Source organism: Humulus lupulus, chromosome 6, assembly GCF_963169125.1.
Source record: "Humulus lupulus chromosome 6, drHumLupu1.1, whole genome shotgun sequence".
Classification (NCBI taxonomy): domain Eukaryota; kingdom Viridiplantae; phylum Streptophyta; class Magnoliopsida; order Rosales; family Cannabaceae; genus Humulus; species Humulus lupulus.
In genome coordinates, this window is record NC_084798.1 from 12,824,609 (window position 1) to 12,850,417 (window position 25,809).

At 33.8% G+C, this 25,809-nt stretch overlaps 2 protein-coding genes and 1 pseudogene across 3 annotated transcripts; 2 read left to right on the forward strand and 1 right to left on the reverse strand.

The window, feature by feature from the left end:
• The first annotated feature begins 57 nt into the window (after nt 1-57).
• Nucleotides 58-3,509, forward strand: LOC133781686 (cellulose synthase-like protein G2). 2 transcript variants are annotated; one of them, XM_062220748.1, is made up of 8 exons: nt 58-772; nt 867-965; nt 1,044-1,178; nt 1,311-1,523; nt 1,625-1,722; nt 1,855-2,041; nt 2,164-2,511; nt 2,604-3,509. In XM_062220748.1, the coding sequence occupies exons 1-8, from the start codon at nt 152-154 to the stop codon at nt 3,156-3,158; spliced, it is 2,256 nt and encodes a 751-aa protein (XP_062076732.1). In that variant the 5' UTR covers nt 58-151; the 3' UTR covers nt 3,159-3,509. The 2 variants fall into 2 exon arrangements, with proteins under 2 accessions (XP_062076732.1, XP_062076731.1); XM_062220747.1 differs by having other exon boundaries at nt 60-772; nt 1,625-1,727; nt 1,857-2,041.
• Nucleotides 3,510-12,552: 9,043 nt separating this feature from the next.
• On the reverse strand, nt 12,553-22,634 carry LOC133784715 (peptidyl-prolyl cis-trans isomerase PASTICCINO1-like; annotated as a pseudogene).
• Nucleotides 17,153-19,110, forward strand: LOC133781688 (uncharacterized). Its single transcript, XM_062220754.1, has 2 exons — nt 17,153-18,372; nt 18,654-19,110. The coding sequence occupies exons 1-2, from the start codon at nt 17,292-17,294 to the stop codon at nt 18,689-18,691; spliced, it is 1,119 nt and encodes a 372-aa protein (XP_062076738.1). The 5' UTR covers nt 17,153-17,291; the 3' UTR covers nt 18,692-19,110.
• Nucleotides 22,635-25,809: the final 3,175 nt, after the last annotated feature.

Genomic DNA, 25,809 nt, shown 5'->3' on the forward strand with positions numbered 1-25,809 from the left:
TAGTCTTCTAGTCTTCTTTGTTGATATTAGGAAGGTCCCTTGGCAACTTGTTGATAAAATATCTAGTATATATAAATTTCATTCTTGCTATATTGTAGTGTTAGAGGCTATACGAAACTGATCAGTACTGACCACTAGCTAGACTCCATTAATGGAGGACTCTGATCAACCTCTTCATGTCTGCCGTGTCCATAAATCTTCCATCATCTTTAGCAGATTTCAATCTTTCCTTCATGTATTAGCCGTATTATTCTTGATCTATTACAGGGCCTCTTTCTTTCTCCAAAATGACATCGAGACCAGAGGAATTATACCATCTCTACCATGGCTTCTTCTCTTTCTCTCTGAGCTGTGTCTCTTCCTTATATGGCTTCTAGCCCAAGCCTTAAGGTGGCATCCCGTTTCTCGTTCTGTATTTCCAGAGAGATTGCCAGAAAATGATAAACTTCCAGCTATCGATGTCTTTGTTTTCACAGCAGATCCAGATAGAGAGCCAACTTTGCATGTGATGAACACTGTCATATCAGCCATGGCGCTGGACTACCCTCCTGACAAGCTTCATGTGTATCTTTCCGACGATGGTGGTTCTGCGGTGACTTTGAATGGAATGAGAGAGGCTTGGAGATTTGCCAAGTGGTGGATTCCATTTTGCAGGAGGTTTAAAATCCAGAAGAGGTGTCCAGATGCTTATTTCTCATCATTAGTGAATGATGATGATGATGGCCATTCGGAAAGTTTTGATGAGTTCACGACAGAACAAGAGAAGCTTAAAGTATGCTTTTTCATTTCTTTCGTTATCTACTTGTAAAATTTTACTATAAAAAACAGAAAATGTCTTTGTTGGTATTAAGCAATATTTGTTACAGGAAGGATACCAAGTGTTCAAAGAAAGCATTAAAGGAATAAAAGAGAGCTTTGTAGATACTAGTGGCTTCACTGGTAAAAATCACCCATCTGTCATTGAGGTACTTACTTTCCTCTTGCCACACCCACATGTAAACAAAATTAGACATTCTTTCTTACTATTTATTATCTTTTATCAGGTGATCCAAGGAAATCCCAGTGACCCTAACACAGAACAAGAAGAGATAGCTATGTTGCCTCAACTTGTTTATGTTTCTAGGGAGAAAAGACCTTCTCATCCTCACCATTTTAAGGCTGGAGCATTTAATGCTCTTGTATGTTTTATTTATTTCCTTTTTCCTTTACATAAACAACAACATATACATAATATTCGGTATCATAATTTGTTTTTCTTCCGTAAATCATAAATCATTGAGCTTCACTGATCGATCAACCTGTTGCCACAGCTTCGAGTCTCCGGTGTGATAAGCAATTCTCCATACATACTTGCTCTTGACTGTGACATGTATTGCAATGATCCAACATCAGCAAGACAAGCTATGTGCTTTCATCTTGATCCAAAAATATCTTCCTCTCTAGCTTTTGTGCAGTTCCCTCAGAGATTCCACAACATTTCTAGAAATGATATCTATGACAGTCAGATAAGGTCAACATATTCGGTAAGCAAAGCAAAATCTTGTCATTATATTAGCTCAATTGGATATGTTGAAACATCATGGACTTTGTTATTAATTGGTCTGAATTCTTTTGCATCTCTTAGTTGCTCTGGCAAGGTATGGATGGACTGGATGGACCTGTATTGTCTGGTACCGGCTTTTTCCTGAAAAGGGTGTCCTTATATGGCAGATATGTGGAAGAAGAAGGTAAGGCCGTTGTTAAATTACATCTTTATTTATTTATATGACAGGATAATCATTTGTTAGCAATATGTGTATGTCTTACCTAAAAATAAAAATAGTATCTTGAACTGGTTATCTGTGTTTTATAAACAGGTGCTGATCCAATGGAACTGAAAAAGTATTTTGGGCCATCCAATGAGTTCATCAAATCTCTTTTTAATCACAAGAAGCCTAATGTAGCAAATATTAGAGACTCTTCTAATTCTAATGCATTGTTACAAGAGGCCAAATTTTTGGCTTCTTGCACCTATGGAAGTGAAACAAAATGGGGTCAAGATGTAAGTAAGCTAGCCTTGGTTTATGGACTTGATTTCTTCATTTCTCAACCTTTTCATTGATTATAATTTATAATGACTTGTTGATTTCTTCTCCTTGCAATGCAATGCAATGGGAACCACAGGTTGGTTTTCTGTATTATTCAGTAGCAGAAGATTACTTGACCGGCTTCACCTTACAATCCAAAGCCTGGACTTCAGTGTATCTGAGCTCATCAACGCCGCAGTTTTTGGGCTCTGGTGTCACAAATTTGAATGATCTGTTGACTCAAGGAATAAGATGGAGTTCAGGGTTGGTCGAAGTCGGCATCTCAAAGTTTTGCCCTTTTGTTTATGGTCCCTCCAAAATGTCCTTTCTTGAGAAAATGAGCTATGGATATCTCTCATTTTTTCCCGTCTACTTCTTACCTTTGTGGTGTTTCGCTACTGTTCCTCAACTCTGCTTGCTGAGTGGTATTCCTATGTATCCTGAGGTAAATAAATATACACCACTCGTTGTGTTATCAAAATAGTAATATCAAAATCACTAACAATAATAAATAAATCTACCTTGTCTAACCTACAGGTTTCAAACTCATTTTTCATTGTATTTCTGTTCATCTTTGCCTCCTCACTTGTTCAACATTCTTTTGAGGTCTTCATCACTGGTGGGTCGCCTCGCTCAGTGATAAATGAGGTAAGGTTATGGATGATACAATCAATCACATCTCATCTCTATGGGAGCTTGGATGCTTTCATGAAGAGGATTGGTATGAGGGAAGCCAGTTTCTTGCTCACCAACAAAGTTGATGATGACGAAACAGTTGAACTATACCGAAATGGAAAATTCGATTTCAGAACACCAGCTATGTTTCTTGTTCCGCTGGTTGTTCTAGTTATCCTGAACGTGGTTTCTCTTCTTGTGGGAATCACTAGAGCTATCCTTGTTGGAAATTTGGACAAGATGTTTCTACAAGTTTTCTTGTGTCTCTATATCTTGGTCATAAGCTACCCCATAATAGAAGGGATGGTAATAAGGAAGGATAAGGGACGAATTCCAGCATCCATCACAGTAGTATCATCTGCTACATTTTCTATCATAATTTTCTTCCTAATGGGGCTTACATTTTTCATGTACTAGTGCTTCTTTTTTTTTACCCTTTTTTTTTTAGTTTAGTTTAGTTTAGTTTACTTTTAATAAAGAGAAGCTTTTCCTTGCCTTCTCCCTGTCTCGTCTCAACGAGATAAAGATTATAAATTAGGAGAATATTTAAATACTATTACTACTACTACTTGAGGGACTGTTTTATGTATTTACTTATTTTAAAAGGAAATTCATTGAGGCTAGTTACTACTGGCTCATGGAATTTGACATCATTTATAAATAAACTAGAAAACAGTCTTTTGTAATAATTAAAAAAAATATATATATTTTTAGAGATTGTATAGTAGAGATTTTTTTTTATCCTACTTGTACAACATGTTTCTTTCATGGACACGTAAGGATGTCTTGACCATAGTTTTTTAATATTGATATTCATTGTATAACAAATCTCTTGTAAATTTTTGAAAAATTCTGAATACTAATTTGAATATAACTATTAAGAATTTGAATAAGTCGGTTATGACTCTATTAATTACTTTTATATTTTATTATTATTTATTATTAAGGGCATAAAACCCAACAAATGGTATTTAAGGAAACAAGAAATAATTAAAGAGGTAAAACGATGATTTTATCTATGCTTTAATTATGAAACATTAATAGAGGATTGAATTATATATAATGATTAAATCGATGACGCTTTTTACCTTTAAAAAGTACTATGTAAATAAATGTCTATAATTGCAATAGTGCAGTCTCATATTTTTAGTAGAATAATATTGAAATTAATTAATTAAGGTTATTATATTAAAAAGATTTAATTAATAATATAAATTTATTGGAGCATGAAATTGTAGGTCTATAGGTCCCCTAGGTGACTATCAACATTATTCAAAACAAGAGTTTAAATTAGGGAAAATTAGTGAAAAGACATATTTGGAATAAATTTATTCTTCAGGGCAAATATGTAATTGAGATTAATTAATTAATTATTAATTTTTTAAATAAATTAATTATTAATTTTTTAAATAAATTAATTATAATTTTTTAAAATAATTTTTTCGAAATTTATAAATAATAAAAATAATTAATTTTAAATTAATTAGTTTTTATTTATGTGAAAAATAAATCTGATAATTCAAATTAAATTTGAATTGGTTTAAATTTATTCAAATAATTAAAATATTTATCTAATAAGGTTAGTTATTAGTTCTTAGATATTTTATTATTTTTTAATAAATAAATTATTAAACAATTAGTAAATAAATGTGTTAAAACACATGCCCTTAAAATTGGACATGTGTTACACACAAGTCATAGTGATTGCACAAGAATCCATCTTCGATATATTTTTTATTTAATTTAATATTTTATGATTAATAGTTGTTTAATTTTAAAATTTGAATTAAATTAAATTATAAAACAATCTGATAAGAGTTTCTAGATATTCAGAAGTTTAAGATTCATATTTTTAACAGAGAGAAAAATATATGGTATATTTTCTCTAAACTTGAAAATCTATCTCAGACTTAAATTCCAAAATCTCATGTGTCAAGCACATCTTGAAAATCTATTTAGTTTGTAAAGATTGTTTATCAAATCGTAACATATAGTTACAAATTTGTAAACTTTGGTTTTACAAAAAAAATTATTGTTACAAATTTATAAACTTTGTTTACGAAAAAAAAAAGTTTGTATTTATGATTAGGCCCCTCTATATTTTTATATTTTTTCATAAATATTGCATAAACTTCTCTTAATAATTTAGAATTATAACTATATATATGATATTAAAATTTACATATGAATAAGTAATTAAGTTATCCAATCATCTATAGGACCCATTAGACAATTATCTATAAATAAATATTGAATTTCACCTTTTTTTTTTTTACAATTAAACACAAATAATAAAATTCTTTAAATAAGTGTTATCAAAGCACCTAAATTTTGATTATCTGAAATTAGAAAAATTCTTACTAATATTTTTATAAAGCAATATTTAAAAAAAAAAATTGTTGCCTAAGGCATTAGAAAATGGCCTAGGATTTAATTTTAATATAGAAGTATCATATCTCTTCTGTATAATAAGTGTGTAGAAACAAAAAAATTTAGTTTTAACGGGTTTTTATTTTTTTCGTTAATTTTAATGAAATATTCTTATATATAACAGAATATTCTTATATTTAACGGTAGATTGAAAACATGATTTAAACTTAAATAAAACTAAATAAATAAATAATTAAACAAATTAAAATATGTTATTTTTTAGATGTTTGAAAATGATAATTATTTAAAAATAATAAAACAATATGTTAAACAACTTAAATAAAATTTAATTAAACTTAAACTTCATGTATTAGAATAATACCATATTAAACATATAACATAATATAATTTACTATCAACTAGAAACAAATTTCTTTTCAAAAAAAAAACAAGCAACACGCTTAAATTTAAAATACATGTATAATATTAATATTACATTAAACATATAATATATAATCTCTTGTTATCACTGTCAAATTCAAAAACTAGAACAAACATAAACTTAAACAAAAATAAATAAATAAATAAATTAAAATATGATATTTTTAAGATATTTTATGATAATTTAAATAATTAAATCATATTTATTTAAAAATAATAAAACCATACATATCATTTTTTTTCTTGTAAATTTGTGTGATAGTTTATTTTTTATCAAGCGATTGAAGCTCTTTTTATTCATCAAATTCACTAGAGGACATTGCGAGATACATTAGAAACTAAAAATAGTTGATGCATGTATACTACTCTACGCTATGATTTTTTATATTATTATTTTATTCTATTATTAATTTCTTTTTAAATATTATTGTAATTTACATATATGTCATTTAGTCATGTAAATATATATATATCAATATTGTATTTAGATGTCATATATGTCGAGATTATTGATATAAATATTTATATATATATACTATAGAACTGAAATTCATTCTATTATATGTTGAAGAAAAAAAAGTGAATCAGTTTTTATTAAAATTATAAACAATGTGTTACCCTAATTTTTTTAATACATTTATGTCATACATTATATTAAACATATTTTATTTAATTTTATGATATTGTTTATTTATTTAAAATTTATATGATAATTAAAAAATAAATACATGTTTGAATATGCATGTTTATAACTTTAAAACTAAACAAACATACATTGCACGTTATTTATTAATATACTAGATACAAGCAATGTGCAATATGTACATTTGCTTAATTTTATTTATAGAATTTACATGCCAATGTTCATGTTCATAATTCATGTTTGATGGTATTCAATCAAGGCATTGTATCACATCTCATATAACTCAAAACATCTTTAGTCATAATACATGAAGCTTTGGGTTGGTGGCGTTGTTATACCTTAACGTAGAGCTATGGCTCAGGTCTAAGGTTTCCAGCCTAAAAACTTAAACGCTTCATATATCATAACATATAACAAAATCATGAACATAAAAGTAATCCACATATTCATCAACATAAGAACACATACTTGCACATAAATCATATCAATCTTAACCAAGTAACACAACTTTCACATATCACAAAATTCCTCAATTTCATATCACACAACACCATTATGATATTCATATAACCATTCTTCACATACTTATCATATGCATCATCATCATTCCATACTTAACTCATCAGATATACACAATCAATGTAGTCATGCATCTTACACTTAAGCACAAAAAGGTGAGATTTACTTACCTTAGGTCCTTAGCTTATTTTAAAACTGCTCAACAAGAGTCAATCAATCAAATCCATACAAATCCTATTCAATGGACATCATTTATTAAATTCTATCAAAATCGTAAATATACACTATTGATAGTGTATATTAACAATACCAGAAACTATATAAATGATAATAATAATTATTATCAACGTAATGCAAATAACTCTTCATATAAAACCATGCTTTAAACCTTGCTCATAAGATAATGTACTCTTATGATAATAATAACAACAATAATAATTATCGTCTATAAATAAACTTATTTCAATATTAATAACAAAATACTTCAATAACAATACGTATATGAATGTATATATTCAAATAATCATTTTATAAAAGAAATCATATTTTTAACATAAAATTGTAATAATCGATATAATGATAATAATATAAATATAAATATTTATATTATTATTAATTAGTCATAATATCAATTCCAGTGATATAATAAATATACTTTCTCCAAAATTCACTAGTCTTACAAATATCAATAACTGTAAGAAACTAATATTTGATATTATTTTAATATTGAAATATTAACAAAAATATTAATATATAATAATAATTGTTAAATAATAGATTTACTATAAATCACACTTTTCATATATATATATATATATGAAACTATATTTTGATTTACTTAACAAAATAATAACAATAATAATTAAAATTAATTAATCATAATAATTTCCATATTAATGGAAAATCAATTAAATATGTATTTTTATAATTTATTTAATATTTAATATTTTCTAGAAAATTGGACAGCACAACGGCTATAAAATGGACAATCCAAAATCAAAACCTGTATCAGAAATACATATAATCCCAGACAACCAGTATAATTACAAAAAAATATTCAATATATCAAGAATATATAATTATATAATATAAATACACTTAGTAACAATTACTCTAATCAATCACAAGTAAATCACAATATACAGGTCAAAGAAATTATACGACAATGATCGGGTTCTACAACAAGTCAAACGATGATTTTCTGAGACTCAAAATGTACTTCGGAACCTCGAACACTAAGTTTCGACCGTTGGTCTACGGTGGATCGCGGTGGCTCGTGGTGGGCCCACCACCCAACTATGGTAGATGTAGGAACAAGTTATTGGGTTTTGAAGCCCACAACACGAGGAACATGATGGTGGTGACGGATCGGCAAACGGACGCCTAAGGTGGCCGAATCGCAACTTTGAAGTCGCGGGGTGGCCGAACTTAAATCGACCAGTTGAGGTGTTTAATCGGCGAGTGAGCTCTAGATTCCCGCGTGGTCGATAGTTTGGAGGCCTCTGAATCCAACGGTCCGGCGCGTGGCTATAATTGGTGACCGCCGGTGGATGTTCGGTGGTCGGGCAGACGCACGTACGCGAGAGAGAGGGAGAGAGAGAGAAGAATTTTTTTTTTCTGAGGAGAGAGAGACTCGGTTAAAAGGTTGAAGCCTTTTTTTTTTTTTTTTTAAAATTACACTTGGACCCAAAATACTAAAATTCTTTTCAAATAAGCCCTTTAGCAAAACTTTCTTAATTTTATAAAAATCCCCAATTAAAATTATATGTCATTTGGGTCCAATACTTGACTACTCAAGTTTCCCTCTCTTTAATCTCATTAAAAACATAAAATGATATTTTAAACACTATTTTTCCATTACTATTTCTTAAATTTGTAAATTTTTACATTTTATGTATTGAAACTCTGATTTATAATAAAAATGTATTATGAAAATGTTGGATATTACAGGATCCACAGTCGGGCTCGCAGCAATGGGAGCTAGGGGAGGAGGATTCTTCTCGGTCCTCTTAGAGACCTTAGCAAGTCGATCAGACTTCTGCGAGGCTCTCAAGCGCTTGCTCTTCTTAGTCCCCCTCACCCATGGAGAGCACGGTTTCGAGATTAGAATCCATAGTGCCTGCACAGTCACACCACATTATAAGAAATTTCAAGACACAAAAAGTTAGCATAATGCAGACAGTTAAGTAATAAAAGGACAAGTAACGAGGAACCTAACTGGAACTCTCCCCCAAGCTCGTGCTCGGCGACCACCTAATTCCCCCATCTTCGGAAAAGGCAGGGGGAGTCCCTTCCCTATACGTGGAAGTCAACCTCGAAAGGTCCCTATAATCATTCGTCCCGTATTGGACGGCTATTCCATCCCAGACCTCGTTCAAACTATACATCGTATCATACTTCCCTAGCCAACTATCAAACCTATGGACCCTCTCATCTACCCAGGACCATACATAAAAAAGTAGTTCCTATCATCTTCACACAAGATTAAGGTGTCGGGCTTATGCTTAAGAAGCGAAGGAGACCATAAAGCTGAGCTAAGGATGACTGTACCTCTGTCACTCGAGCTCGAAGCCTCGTCATTGGCCTCGTTCCCCGAGCACAGACTCCTGCGATGGCGAGCTGGGGATCGTGCCTTAGAGCTTTGCCTTGGAGGAAGGCTGCCAGTTGGGAATCATTGTCTTGAGCCTCAAAATTTCCTCGGGGAAGATTCAAGAAGATCCTATGTTGTTGCTCATTAGTGAATTGAAACTCTAAATCATAGGTGAACTTAAGTATGAGAGAATAATATCTTAGGGCTACTTGTAAGTCATCATCATTATTTATAGTCTCCCATATTTCTTCTAAAGTTAAAATTACTGAAGGAAAATCTTTTAAAAGCCTAATTACTAGGGCATATTGTTCTGCAGCTCTCATCATGATTTGCTTAGACTCTTGAAGGTGACCTATCTCTTTGTGGAACAAGATCAATCTCTGAGTGATTTTCTCTAGTGTTCCTACGGTGTTCCTTGGCTCCCTTATTCTTTTTAAAGCCATAATGGCTCGGATATCCTCATAGGTTAGAGCTCCGTTCATACTTAACTGAAAACATAAACACTAAAGTTGTTAGCTATACACATAAGCAAAATAACTTGTAACTTAAATACTTACTTGGCGGTCAGATTCAGAGCTTTTGAGTGTGTGTATCGAGGAGAACTTCATGCGAAGGAATCGTTTCTCTGATACCAACTGTAATGACCCACTACTCTATGCTTTAGGACCATTAATGAAACTATACATACAAACCTTAATAAGACTTACATTTGCGAAAATACCATAAATTTATTAGAAACTTGTAGAAACAAAAGTTACTTTCATAAATAAGTAGGATATGGGTACCCATTGTCTTTAAAACAAAACATAACTTAATGTAAAAAGGAGTTACATAGAAAGTGCGGAAAATACATGTAAAACCATAAAAAAAAAAAGTAAAACAAGACTACATCCTCGAGAAATCGAACTCTCGACTCCTTGCCTCCATTCACCATCGATACACATTCTCTAAGCGTCCACGAATCTTACCGCTTCTAAAGCTATTTCCTGCACATAAAACACAAAGGAATGAGCCTAATGCCCAGCAAGGAAAATCTAACACATAGTCATAAACATAAATTTCGTAATAATCATAAAGACATATCATAACACATATTACATACACTTATTATAATGGCCATTATTACTTGGGGTCCCATAGACTAAACAAGTCATATGCCCATGAGATTAGTGGGGTCCTACTAGCTAAGTAGGTCATATGCCCATAATCTTTTTGGGGTCTTGTTAGTCATATGGGTCATATGCCCAAGCCTACAAACATACACATTTCATAACATATTTATAACATATTTCATAACATATCACATAAGATAATACAAGCATAAAACATATAGATTCTATCCTATTTTCCTTACCAAAGTTACCGGGATAAGAGGACAGCGTTGGGACTTTTTGGAACACTCCTAAAACCATATATAACAGGGTGAGTCTAATGAAGAAAAAGAGATGAAATGAAAGGAATGGAAAGACTAAACTATTGAAAGTCACACTTACCAAAACTTATGTGCTCAAGAACTTGGATTTCCTAACCAAAATAAGAATGAGGTTAGGAGACTGAGTAGAAGGCTATGAGAAAGAAAATAACATAAAACAAATGAACTAGAGTTTTGGTTTACCTCAAAGACTTGTAAGACTAATCTACACCCCAACCGAAATACTATAGAACCTTACTTCCCAAAGTGTTTGATAAGCTTATGATGATTAAGCTTATGATTTCCCCACCCAAGTGTTTAACTCTCACACTCTCCTAGCACTTGCAGCTTCTGAACTTAGAGTAAAAGGTGAATAATGGCTGGGTACTAGGTCCTATTTATAGAGTTTGGGAGTGAAGGAATCTTAATTTTACTTGAATAAAAATAATAGCTTTTTAGGTGAAATTAATTTGAATAATCGTTCAGCAGAGGCTGAAGACTCGTTCAAAAGATGCTGGACTTATGAAGAAGTTGAATGGCTGAAAGGAAAAAGAATTCAAAAACATTTGAATTATGCTGAAGGAGGCGATATATCGCCTGGGCCAGTATGCCCGAGGCGACCGTGCATCGTTTCGTGTTTTCCGTATCTACGTGCTGCGATTTATCGCCCCCTATAGCTGCGATATATCGGCACACGCTGAATATTTAAACACGAAATTACACATTTTTAGCTAAGTTTGAATGGAGTAAACAGCCTTGACTAAGCCCTCAACGTATTCAAAGCTGCTGACTAACCTTATAACATTCAAACTTTACTCCTTATTAAATTTAATCCTCAAAATACTTAATTCTTAATCATCTATTCATAACATGTGCTTAAAATCCTATTGGTCCTCATCTAAACCTTATAGTATAACAAATATTATGCACTCGAGCCTCTACTGGGGAAAAGATGTTGTGATCTTGTTCTCTGGTTGGCCAAACCAGAATCTTGGTATGTATGTGCTTGCTTTCTTCTTAATCTTTCTGATAGCTGTAGCTTCTGAGGTTTTGTCTGTCTCTCCAACTATAAAAGCCGGCACCAGCCCCATCAAGGCGGGTGCCATTCAAGCCAGCGTCTACGCTTTCAGGATGGGTTTTGCTTATCTAGTCATGCTCTCTGTCATGTCCTTCAACATAGGAATCTTCATAGCTGCTGTGGCTGGACACACCCTCGGATTCTTCCTAATCAAAACTCGTTCACATGCCCAGACCAACCAAGCTGCTCCCAAAGTCTGAACTATATACATAACTACTTTCTATGCTCTGTGTGTTTACCTCTATTGCTTGCCTTCCCGGATAAAATAACAATAAATGGGATCTTAGGGTGTATGTTCTGTTGTGTTGTGTGTGGTTTGTAATAAAGTCTTGTTAATGCGGCCTTTGTTCCTAGTTTCGTTATGGTTAAGGTTGTTGACTAAAAAGTTTAGGTCTGCATCAAAGGCAAGTGTGCTGAGTTCTGTGTAATGACATTGTAATCAAGACCATTACAGTGAAATCTTGTGTAGAGCTCACACTTATAATCAATGACTAGAATAAATAAATGGTCTATACATATTTTAGTTAGTTAGGATTTCGACCTAAATATTTTTGGAGGTAAAGTGTGATTACTTATCAAATTATATTGTGAATATAGATATCATTTACTTATAATTAAAGGAACTAATTGTTTATGCGTTTGTAAAATTAATAATTCTTAACTAAAACAGTCTAATGACACATTCCTTGTACTTAAAAAAAAAGTTAAACATCGAAGAAAACATGCAAGAACGAAAAGATAATGAAATAAAAAACACGATGAACAAATATTTTCTCGTTTCAATTATTAAAGGCTACACTTCTTTTATTGGGTATAGTATACAAAGAAACAAGAGCTAACTAACTCGTACATTTTGCACATCTTAGGGAACAAAAGAACAGTTGGTTACATCTAAGTTGCTAATATTTTGTCTCTCTTTGAATAAATTTTACCAAACCAATATCTCAACTGGTTTGAAATGAATTCTAAAACGTATTATTATTTCTCATACTGATCACAAAATTGTACATCTTTCCAGGCCAAGTGATGAAAAGAGTTTTCTCCCACTAGGCCAAAATGAAAACCACCTCGCTTGACGCGCATCCTCCACATCTTCATCAGAATCCTCAGAACTATTGCCATCTGAGTCTCCTTCCTTGCCCACATTTGGCTCTTTTGCAACTGTCTTATCTTTTTCGTCTTCGGTTCCAACATCTGCGATTTCTCCTGGCTTCTTGTCAAATAATCCTCTAAACTGTTTCTGAACTTTCTGCTTCGTTTCCTGCTCTCACCAATCAGTGAGAAAAACAAAATTAAAGAAAAAAGAAGAGAAAAAAAATGTTCTTTGTAAGTTGAGATACATAGCATGTCTACTTAATTCCTACCTGTTCCTTTTGCTTCAGTTTTAGTAGAGCGGCTTTTGCATCAGGTTCTGAAGACTTGTCTATTTTTATCATCTGTACAAAATTAAATGGAGAAGAAAATTATACATCTTCAAGAAGGAATCTTTACATCATTATAAATTTGATGACTCAATAAGAAGAAAGACCTTTTGGAAGTCACTCTTTGCTTCCTCAAAATCTCCACCTGCCATATATATAGGCCATACCACGACGGTAAAGAGCTTTGACATGTGCGGGGTTTGCATCCAAAACCTGCATTCCATCAGCAACAAACGTTTCAAACAGCATTAATCATAAACCCAATAGCTCGTTAGACCCATATTGACCTGTTAATGATGTTCCCAATAACACTCTAGCATAACTTAAGCTTTTGGATGGTTCATATTAACAAGAATTAAAGTTTTTAACTCATTTAAATCATGTGAGTCTTCTGATGAATCATAACTATTAAGGTTAATAATGTCGACGATTAAATCATCCTTTCCTTTCTCATTCCGAAAGAAAGGCCAAAGTGAAATAATAAGGAAAATCAAAATGAACCACCTTTTTTCTTTAGACAATTTAACACCACCACAAATTAAAGCTCAACCAGCACATGCAGAAAACGAGAGACTGCTTAAAGAGAACCACGGATGTTCACCTTTTGCTTCCAATAGAGGTTAAATGTTATTTAGTTGTTGTGATAACTGGAATTGTCCGCCCTTAAATATAAAATAATTTTGTTGTGGATGCATTACCCCAAGTAGTCTTCTAGATTGATAAATTTGTCAACGTAACAGACAGGAGAAGACATACCTTGTTGCACGTCTCAATTGATTTTTTGCATTCTCCCATCTTCAGTTCAGATTTAACAAATTCTTCAAACATTCAACATGAAGAGCAAATCAATCCCAAATAGCTAGGTTGATGTAAGTTGTGATACGGAACTAAACAAGTTTCAAAAGAGGAACAGAGCATTAAAAGTACTTACACGTGTATCTACAAACACTTTCCCTTCCTCGTCATCTTGTGGATTAACATGATTAAATTCTCTAAGAACCTGTACAGAAACTACCTCGGCATGAGATAACTTAAAAATAATAACAGGAATGAAACTAACAGACAAAGTTTCCGATATAATCTCAGAATAATTTAACAATAAGAGAATTAGTAGGAAAACAAGTCATTGAAGCACCAGGTCGAACGGCCACGAGCATTATAAATAGCAGAACCAACTACCCTATCAATGGAGACTGTTAAGAGAACCAGAATGTTACAACACCTTGTCTAAGCAAAACATCGTAAAAGATAAAAATGTTTTTAAAGAAAAGATAAATAGTCTCAAATGATTAAACTATATCGTGTGTACTAAGTGAAAAAATACATTACCTTGTCATACTTGGCCTTAGCAAGTTCGTATTTTCCTTCTTTGAAGAGCCTGTTACCCTATAAATGAAAACAAAGCCAGATATTAACAATCCCATATCAGAAAAATCCCTTATCAGAGAAAAATGGGAACAAAGTACACTGACAAACGACAAGGTTGGGGCACGCATGTGTATGACCATGCATGTATGCCACACATACAACTATACAAGTTAGGTGCTACTTATACATACCGTACTTCTGATCTTTTCCGCATCATCCATTATACTTTGAAAATTCATACCAGTCCAGTCCTGCAACAAGGATTTCAATGATGCCATTATATTACTCAACATATTATTGGTGAAATATGCAACACAAACTAATGAAGAAATAGAATGTCTTCACATGACATAACTGTCTACAAATTTACAAGGCTTACAAATCCCCCATGAAATATAAAATGCTTCACCAAATTTCATAATTTCCAAATAAATTTACCTTTGGCGTCTCAAAGCCAAGAAGCTCTATCTCCCACTGTATATGGGCCCCTTCAGGAACATTTGCAGGCCTAGATGATTGGGAATAAAGGGGAGGAAAAGCGTTAGTATGAAAATGATACCGATACAGGAAATTTTCATTCACGATATGCATAACTTGATAAATAGCACCAAGTGAAGATAACTACTAGAAGGGTAAAAAATTTTAGAAAGTAACCTAGGAAACTTGTCATATGCATAATCAGGATCAGGAGGACATGTGACTAGTGCAACCTCTCCAGGCAGCATTAATCGGACACACATTTCAAATCCCTCAGGCATTTACCACAGTAAACAAAAGCCTTCAGCAACAATTGAATGACTAATGAATACATATACAGAAGTACTGTTTTAACACAAGTTGCAGAATATCAGTTCGCAAATTTTGTCAAGGTGCTCAAGAAAATGAATCATAGTAGAGAGAGAGAGATACAAAGCTAAATTAAAAATCCTAATTAGTTTCATTCTTTTGAGACGACAACTTACAAGGCCTTCTCCTGAACTGAATTCCAAAGGCTGTCCATTGTTATCTTTTCTTGTATCATAGAAGACTCTATTTTCTTCATTTAGAAGCATCCCTTTGTAATGGACACGTAGTAAACTGTCATGGAGAGGGCAGTCCATGGGGAACTCACCTAAATAGTCAACATATATTTAATTATAAAACAAAATACTGTACAATTACACATATCTGATATATATATATATATATGTATATCTAAATTTTACTTATAATACAAAAATGTGATTTAGAAGAATAATGAACCATATACATTATTCACAGAGACAGAAGGCACTTGGAAAATAAAGGTAAATTAAGGAACAATCTAATAAGAACCTATGGAATCTTGCACGCCATTCCATAATCCAAATGTTCTAGGAATCTACAAATTTGACCATAACATGAAATCCTGCCCATACCTTTTCCATCTTGTATGCGTCGTTTTATTAGACGTCCATCTCCAAGCATGTCCCGCACCTGTCAAGAGAAAATGCATGTTCAATTTTTACTATTAAGAAAGAATTGCAAGTAGTATTGTTAGCAAGGGACTTGGAAATTTGTATTTGTTAAAAGAAATATATTCCCTGTAAACAATTGGTTGACACACTGCATCTATGTCTCCTAATATTTCCAAAGGTTTCAGAAATTAAGCAATTGATAGACCTCCTATTCATATAATCTATACTCGTCATAAGAAAGTTAACGTGTGACATGTTTGAATATTAGCTGGCAGGTTAGAGCAGTAGCCTAACGGTTTTTTGCAGCAAGCAGGTAGTTTGTTATGGAAGGCTCTAAGAGTATTAGAAGGGGCAAGAGTGTAAGGAGAGGGTATGGATGATCTATCTTGTAATTAAGTTTGAATCTGGGAGAGCACTGGGTCTCTCGAATACCCTGTAAACAGTTTGTTTCTTCATTTTGATTCAAAAATACACTCATATTCTCTCTTCATATTCATATTTCCTTATTTACTCTTGGACTGCTCTATCAGCAGTTTGCAACGTTAAAAGAGAACCAAAAATAATTAAAAATACACTTTTTAAAGTACTAGAACCAGATATAAAAACTTAATGAGAAAATGATAAAAGTTAAGCAACAAATATGCATTATCAAGTAGGTTTGCTAGTTCAAACACTGGATGAGCAATTTCCCAGAGGCATCGTGGTTAAGAATAATAGATTTAAAAAATGACCAATAATGTGCAGCCAGGTGTTTCAATATTTTTTATACTTACAAAAAACTGATTGAAATACCAGGAGAAATGCTAAATACACTATATATTACACTCTCTTTTGTACTCTCTTAAATCAATAAATTGTTAGAGTTATTATTTGAGGGCATTTTAGTCTTTTCTTAATTATTGTTATTTTATATCTTTTGCCTTACATAAAAAGCTTGGCTTATTAGTTTTGTAACCTAGAATACATTCTCTCTATTTTTTTTGCAATACATTCTAGCCTCCCTTTTCTCTCTTCATCTTTTTGCTATCTCTCATTTGTGTGTGTTATGGATTGTGTCTTTGCATAATTATCATGGTATCAGAGAAGGGTTTATGGAATTGAATTTCTTAAGCGTAACCATAATTAGTCTTCGTATTGCAGCAAATTGGGTCGAAGCATCTTTGCAGTAACTCGGTATGTGATTTTCGTGTTCATTCTGAAATTTTAGGGTTTTGTCAGATTGCAGAATTTGGGAACTTTTGTCTGAGATAGCATTTGGAAATTTGTTTCTGAAATGGCAAGTAATAGAGATGATTCCCTTCAATCCATTAGTGTGAGGTTAGATGGAAAGAATTATTCTTATTGGAACTATGTGATGAAAAATTTTTTGAAAGGGAAAAAGATGTGGGGTTATGTTTCTGGAACTTTGGTTAAACCAACAAATGACAAAGCGGATTATGCAACTTTGCTAGAAAATTGGGAAGTGGATAATTCAAAAATTATTACTTGGATAAACAACTCTGTAGAACACTCCATAGGTACCCAACTAGCCAAGTATGAAACAGCGAAGGAAGTTTGGGACCATCTTGCAAGGCTGTATACTCAGTCTAACTTTGCAAAGCAATATCAATTAGAATCAGATATTAGAGCTCTTGAACAGAAAGATATGAGTATTCAAGAGTTCTATTCAGTTATGACAGATCTATGGGATCAATTGGCCCTTACTGAATCTGCAGAATTACGAGCTTTTGCACCATATATTGCTCGTAGGGAGGAACAACGATTGGTTCAGTTTTTGATGGCACTTCGTGATGACTTTGAGGGACTCCGTGGCTCTATTTTGCATCGTTCTCCACTTCCTTCGGTTGATTCAGTAGTTAGTGAACTATTGGCAGATGAAATTCGTCTTAAGTCTCAAGCAGGAAAAGGCATCCTCCCAGCACCCAGTCCCTCTGTTTTGGTAGTTCCTCCTCGACACTTTACTCACCATGAGAATAAACCTCACACAAAGGTTGGAGTTGATGAATGCAGCTTTTGCAAACAAAAAGGTCACTGGAAGGCTCAGTGTCCTAAATTAGTAAATCGTGCACCTCAGCAACAAAGACATCAACTCAGACCTCCTCAATTCGGTAATCAACCGCCTCATTATGGTAGCCAACCACAGTTTGGCAACCACTCACAACCTCGACCATACCGTCCTCCGCAATTTAATGCCGCTGCTACTGTACCTCCATCTGACTCGTATGATTTTGGGGCCTCATCTTCCAATCCTGCTCTTGCTGCCCTCTCAGAACAGTTTCAGAAGTTTCTTACCATGCAGCCACATGCCATGTCCGCCTCTTCTTCGGTAGGTCAGCCCCCTACTAGCTCTTCAGGTATGACATCCTCTACATGGATTTTAGATTCTGGAGCCTCGCACCATATGTCTCCACATTCGAAATCTTTTGTTTCCTTGTGTCCTGCATCATCTGTGCCTGTCATGACTGCTAATGGTACTCCTATGCCATTAGCAGGTGTTGGTTCTGTTGTCAGTCATCATTTATCGCTTCCTAATGTTTACCATATTCCTAAGCTTTCACTAAACCTTGTATCTGTTGGTCAATTGTGTGATTCTGGTTACTCAGTGTCTTTTTCTTCTACTTCTTGTCATGTGCAGGATCCGCAGTCTCAGAAGCTGATTGGGACCGGCCGTAGGCGGGGGGGTTTATATGTTTTGGATGAGCTGAAATTACCAGTATTTGCAGCTCCTAGTGTTGATCTGTCTTCCTTTCGATTGTCTCCATCATCGTCTAGTTTTTATTTATGGCACTCTCGCCTTGGTCATGTTTCAGCTTCCCGTTTAAGATTCTTAGCTTCTACAGGAACCTTAGGAGATTTGCAAGTTCATGATATTTCTGATTGTAGTGGTTGTAAACTTGCAAAATTTTCTGCTTTACCTTTCAGTAAAAGTACTTCATGTTCTGTTGCACCTTTTGACTTAGTTCATTCTGATGTGTGGGGACCCTCTCCTATTGCTACAAAAGGAGGGTCTAGATATTATGTCTCTTTTGTTGATGATCACACTCGATTTTGTTGGGTTTTTCTAATGAAATGTCGTTCTGATTTCTATGATATTTATGATCGTTTTCGAGCTTATGTAAAAACTCAACATGCTTCTGTTATTAAATGTTTTAGATGTGATCAAGGTGGTGAATATACTTCAAATAAATTCTGTAATTTGCTTGCTTTAGATGGAACTGTGTATCAAACTTCTTGTACAGATACCCCTGAACAAAATGGTGTTGCTGAAAGAAAGCATAGACACATTATTGAAACTGCTCGTTCTCTTTTGTTGTCCTCATCTGTGCCTAGTCAGTTTTGGGGAGAAGCAGTTCTCACTGCAGTCAACCTTATTAATAAGATTCCATCTTCAATCACTTCAGGTTTGTCCCCTTTTGAAAAACTATATGGACATATTCCTGATTATTCTTCTTTGAGAGTCTTTGGTTCTACTTGCTTTGTTCTTCGTCCTAGTGTAGAGCGTACAAAACTGTCATCACGCTCTGCACTTTGTGTGTTCCTTGGTTATGGTGATGGCCAAAAAGGATATCGTTGTTTTGATCCAACTTCTCAAAAATTATATGTATCTCGCCATGTTGTTTTTCTTGAGCATATACCCTTCTTTTCTATTCCTGGCACTACTCACAACTTGACCAAATCAGATCTTATTCATATTGATCCTTTTTGTGAGCATACAAGTACCTCTTCTCCTCAAGTTCCTCAAATTGTAGAGTCTGAATCTTCTCCTGGTCCTATAGTCCCCTTTCCACGTCATTACTCTCGCAGGTCTCGAGCTATTGATACTGGTATTTCGCAGGCTGACATTTCTGAAACACCTCCGCCTACAGCTGTTCTAGATCCTTCTGATACTGTAGATCCTTCTCGCTATCCTCAGCGCACTCGTAAGTCTACTAAACTACCATATTTTGTTTATTCGTCTTATTCTATCCCTTTCACTTCGTTTTTAGCGTCTATTCATTGTCTCTCTGAGCCTTTATCCTATAAAGAAGCAGTTACTGACCCTCTTTGGCAGCATGCTATGAATGAGGAACTTTCAGCTTTGCACAAGACAGATACTTGGGATTTGGTATCTTTACCTCCTGGTAAACATACAATTGGTTCTCGTTGGGTCTATAAAATCAAGACCAAGTCTGATGGGTCTGTTGAACGCTACAAAGCTAGATTGGTAGCTAAGGGATTTGCTCAATAGTATGGTATGGATTTTGAGGAAACTTTTGCTCCTGTTGCAAAAATGACTACTGTCCGTGCTCTTATAGCAGTTGCATCTGCTCGTCAGTGGAATATATCTCAGTTGGATGTTAAGAATGCTTTCTTGAATGGCGATTTACATGAAGAGGTCTACATGGTTCCTCCTCCTGGGGTCCCTCACAATCATGGAGAAGTTTGTAAGCTTAAGAAAGCTCTGTATTGTCTCAAACAGGCTCCTCGAGCATGGTTTGAGAAGTTCTCCAATGTTGTTACTTCTCTTGGGTTTCTCTCAAGTAATCATGACTCAGCACTATTTGTTAAGTGTACCAATGCAGGTCGTATTCTCCTTTCCTTATATGTTGATGATATGATCATTACTGGTGATGATTTAGATGGAATTGCAGTGTTAAAGTCTCAATTAGCTTCTCAGTTTGAGATGAAGGATTTGGGGCCTCTTCGGTATTTTCTAGGTATTGAAGTTGCCTTCTCCCCAAAAGGCTATCTTCTTTCTCAGTCAAAATACACTTCTGACATTATTAACCTTGCTCTGATACCATGATAATTATACAAAGACACAATCCATAACACACACAAATGAGAGATAGCAAAAAGATGAAGAGAGAAAAGGGAGGCTAGAATGTATTGCAAAAAAAATAGAGAGAATGTATTCTAGGTTACAAAACTAATAAGCCAAGCCTTAGTTTGTTACTGGTTTCTGTATCTCAATGTGCTTGGTGCGTTCATGAAAAACTGAGTTGTGAGCAATCTGGATGGCACTCTGATTGTCACAATACATAGGAGTGGGTTGAGAATGACATACACCCATATCTACAAGCAGCCATCTTAACCAAACAATTTCTTTGGTAGTAGATGACATAGCGCGGTACTCTGCTTCAGTGGAAGATTGGGAGACAACAGTTTGTTTCTTACTTTTCCAAGAAATAAGAGAATCACCCAAAAAGATACAGAAACCAGTAACAGACTTCCGATCCGTGGGAGAAACCAGTAACAAACTAAGGCTTGGCTTATTAGTTTTGTAACCTAGAATACATTCTCTCTATTTTTTTTGCAATACATTCTAGCCTCCCTTTTCTCTCTTCATCTTTTTGCTATCTCTCATTTGTGTGTGTTATGGATTGTGTCTTTGCATAATTATCATAAATAACATATGATTTCTCTAATGATTTGAAAAAATATTAAAATATAAAAAATTGAATAATATTCACGTGTCATGCATGGATGAAGGAGTGTAAAAAAGAGTGCAATAGAGAGTTTACTTAGCACTCCTCGAAATACCAATTATGGATCATTTCGTAGACTAATAAAACTTTTAAATACCATATAGGAAACCTAACAGACACCGCATAACATCTAAAACTAACTAAAGTGTGACTTTAAAAAGACTTTATTACAGGACTACACGAATAAAGGACTAAAAATTTATAACCCATTTTAGTCAAATAAGTATCACATTCATATTGCAATTAATACCATCATAACGCGTAAACTAAGAAATTACACATTTGTCAACTGAATAGATTTTTTCAAGCTTAAGAAGTTCGAAGTCCAGTAAAATAAAAAAGTGTTGGAAACATGGATTTCAAATAAATATTCAAGCAACCATGATTTGCAGCAGGAGCAACTTTGCTTACCTGAACAAAATGGACATGCTCCACATCAAAGTATACTTCTTCAATACCTTCTACTTCTGGCATAAATGGGGACTGAGTTAAGTACTGGCTTGTAACATATATTACCGCCTTCTCTTCCCTGGCCATTGTGCCAATTCCCATTTCAAGACCTTTAGGTACCTATAAAGAAGGGTTCAAATCATGATCGCAACATAAATTCTGTGTCACTTGAGCTTATTAAATTCAGTATACACATTACGAACAGCTTGAAACTGACATACATACACACTGAGACCAGAGAATTCATAACAATCAGGAGTGCAAAGATCATAACCACATATCATAAACTAACGGCTAAATCATTTGTATTTAAAAAAAAACAAACAAACAAACAACAACAACAGCAACGCAGCACAAACCTCAGACTTTCCAAAAGTGAAGAAGAATGGTTCTCCCTGAGTACGCGAAACAATTTCTTTTCCATCAAAAGTTTTTGCAGAAATCCTGATCAGAGCCATATAAATAATTGACAGTTTTAATGAAATAGATGGTTATTGAAAACCAACAGAGAGGAGTGTGCAAACAGAGCATGAAACAGGTTCCTACCAGGCTTTTACTTCATAAGGCTCCCTTGGTGATTCCCAACCCTTTCCTTCAGTTATGACCTATCAATTTAAAATGAAGAGCATATCACAGAGAATGATTTGAATTTAAACGTATACCGGTTCCCTTGTAAACCCTGTTCCTAGTTTTTGCATAATTATGAGGTTTATTTCAAACATTTTATCTACTTATTTACGTGCTTATGGTTTATGGAATGCTCTTTTAAAAAAAATATAGAATTTGATTTTCAGACAATGGCATTTGAATAGTATTGAACTTGAAAAGGAACAAAGGAAAAGATAGTAATCCAACTAACCGTTCTTTTCTATGCAAAGAAAAAACTTATAAGAGACCTATCCTAGACATGTGCATTACTTCTTCAAAACATTTCCTGTTCATTTGACCACTTAAAAAATATTAGAAGTATAGCGCTATATTGGCGTGCAACACAAAAAATATCATCATTTTAATACCTTCTTTATTTATTATAATAATATATAATACAAGACTAGATATTTGATAATTATATTAATATTTTAAAGCGAAGGTCGCATTCAAACCGGGCGAGCTCAAATTTTCACTGATGGAAGATCCATCAAATCCTCCATCTACCTTGCAGCCAACAACTATTCCCACCTCGAGGGGAGAATTTTTTGAGGCCGAGCATTATTGGAGCTCGATTTTTTCACTAGGGAAGATCTCTGACATCTTGGCCCTCCACAGAATTGGACTATCAGGCTCACTGAGTTGTCGAGCTCCAACCTCCCACGAGCGAAGCTGTCGCGCCCCGAGAGATGGTAATCCCAACAATAAGTTAAAATATGCGGCTTGGAGCCATGACCACATGAGGGCAAGGGCCTTATTTCCCTTGAAGTCCTTTTTCAAGGACTTCTTGGATTTTGCCGGGCTTGCTCCCTTCCAACTCAACACCAACTCATACAGAGTTTTGTCAGCCCTGAGGTCGCTTTACCACGAGCTAAAGTGGGAAGGACCTTCACCAAAGGAGATTTTATATCTCTTTTGCTTCAAAAGCAATCCCTCCCGAGCTCAGGGAGGAGATGGCTTCTATTATCTCTCGAGCTATCCTCGTGAGAAGAAAATCTTCGAGGATCTCCCAAACCATCCTCCCAACTTCAAGGTGGCCTTCTTTTGGACGGACGGTTTGGCTCCCGCCAGACACTATTCGTTTAGGCGAATCCGTAAGTATACGACCTCTTTTTTTTTTTCTTTTCGTGTTCGAATTCTTGCTTAGGCTCGAACCACTCATAATATCTTTATTTCTTCAGCCAACTATCATCGTCCTACTCCCACTGGTAAGATGAAGGAGCATAAGGAGACTTTGCTTAGTTTATTATTTATAAAAGGGATTTGATTTATGTATTCAATTAAATTGGGTCCTTAACTTTTTTGAGTTTGGAAATACATTATAAAGCTTGATAGAATTTTTTTTCTGGAAAAGAGAAATTAGAGGGAATTTCCATTGCTTTTGTATTCGCATTTGTGATTGTCCTTGGCTTTGCATTTGTGAATGTCTTTTGTTTATTTTTTTTCATTACATATTGTTTATAAGTTGCTGAAATATTGTTTATTTTAATTTTTTAGTAGCTGAATTTAAGATAGAATGAGCGGAAATGATGATGATTATGAAAATGATGATTTTTTTGGACATTTGAGGTGGAATATGTTTCGTTATGTTAAGTTTGAACCATTGATGAATGTAGTTTATGATTTTAAGACTCGTAACAAGTAATTTCAATTTTGTGTTAATCTTTTAGGTATTGATTATATTCTTTAGGTTGTGGATCGAATTGGCGAGGGGCATTGCAAAGTTAATTAAGTTAATTATTAATTGCAAGAGGTACGGAAGTATGAATGATATGCAATCTGATATGCAATCCAAGATTATGATAGCATTATTGACTATATTAGATGAATGATATGATATGATATTTCATGACCACATTAATTTTTCTTTTATGTTTTATATACCAGATTCAACAAGTCAAGTGCAAAAGAAAATCTAATTTGGAAGGCTTTGGTGTGCTGACATTTGGAAGATCATGAATTCCTACCTTTACTTTTGAATGTGCAACTGTTTAAGACTATTTTGTTGACTATTGTGAGAATGTTTTGTTTATGTTAATTAGACAGTGTAAAATATCTTAAGACTTTTGGATTATTTTTTAGATAATCTTTAATGTATTTTGACACAATTATTTGGTTATATGTGTTATGAACCATATAATTGGTACTCAAAAATATATTTGGACAATGTTAAGGGTATCTTAAGTATATTAAATGAAGTGGGTTTGAATTAAAGAAATAAAAAATAATTATAATGTACATGTTTATATAATAATAATTCAAGCTTATCCAAATATTAGAATAATACAAAAAATGTGTTATTGTATCTTTTACAATAACATTGGTTTATAAGCATAAAATTATGTTATGCAAACTATATTCTATAATGCAAAAAGTGTGTTATTATAAAGTGTATCATAACACTACTTTATATGTACAAAAAAGTGTTATATAATCTACTTATAAATAGCATAATGAAATACTTATCTAACTATTAAAATAACACAACAAAAGTGTTATTGTAGGCTACACCATAACACATGTCTACAACTATGGAAAAGTGTTATGCAAAGTGCTCCAACCTACTATAACACCGCTTTCCTTAACACATCAAAAAGTGTTATGGTATATATTTGATAATACATTTTTAGTCTTATTGAAAGTATTTTTTCTTGTAGTGTCATTGACATACATTGTCGTTATCTTACAATTTCAAATCAAGCTTATAAACCTATTAGTCTCTGCAGTTCAAACTGTGTCTTTATAACCTCTTTTATCGAATCACCATCTGAGTTCTTCCCAACCCATCATGCCAATGTCTCAGTCTGAGTACCAGTCCCGGGCATCCTTCTGCCACAAATACTTAGCGCAACCCCTTAGTCATGACCTCGCATCTTCGTATAACCAAGGATGGAATTAGCTTTGCCCATCCACTAACCAATTCTTAGGCACACCCAACTTTCCTCAAAACTAGAGGATAACGCCTTTTAGGCCTTCCATTTAGTAGTTTTATCTGTCTGTATCCTCATATCAAATCAACACTAGTATCCTCACTGTCAAAGTATACAAAGCAGCTCCTTCCCCAGAAAAGTCTGATATTCTTCCATCTAGTCTCAGTTATTAGACCCCGCAGCTTACTCACATACTAGCGAACATCTGCTGCAACTTTCATGGGCAGATGGAGGTTTCCAACCCCGACTATAATCTGCAACCCCCTTAAACACCACGCCAAGTCCACTTAACCAT

What these genes read in the sequence shown, in the direction of transcription:
- LOC133781686 (XM_062220747.1), top strand. Translation starts at nt 152, where the DNA reads ATGGAGGACTCTGATCAACCTCTTCATGTCTGCCGTGTCCATAAATCT. An exon ending in AGATAAGGTCAACATATTCG is followed by an intron (nt 1,524 to 1,624) that starts GTAAGCAAAGCA and finishes TGCATCTCTTAG; the next exon opens with TTGCTCTGGCAAGGTATGGA. An exon ending in GTATTCCTATGTATCCTGAG is followed by an intron (nt 2,512 to 2,603) that starts GTAAATAAATAT and finishes TCTAACCTACAG; the next exon opens with GTTTCAAACTCATTTTTCAT.
- LOC133781688 (XM_062220754.1), top strand. Translation starts at nt 17,292, where the DNA reads ATGGCAAGTAATAGAGATGATTCCCTTCAATCCATTAGTGTGAGGTTA. An exon ending in GCCCCCTACTAGCTCTTCAG is followed by an intron (nt 18,373 to 18,653) that starts GTATGACATCCT and finishes TGTCATGTGCAG; the next exon opens with GATCCGCAGTCTCAGAAGCT.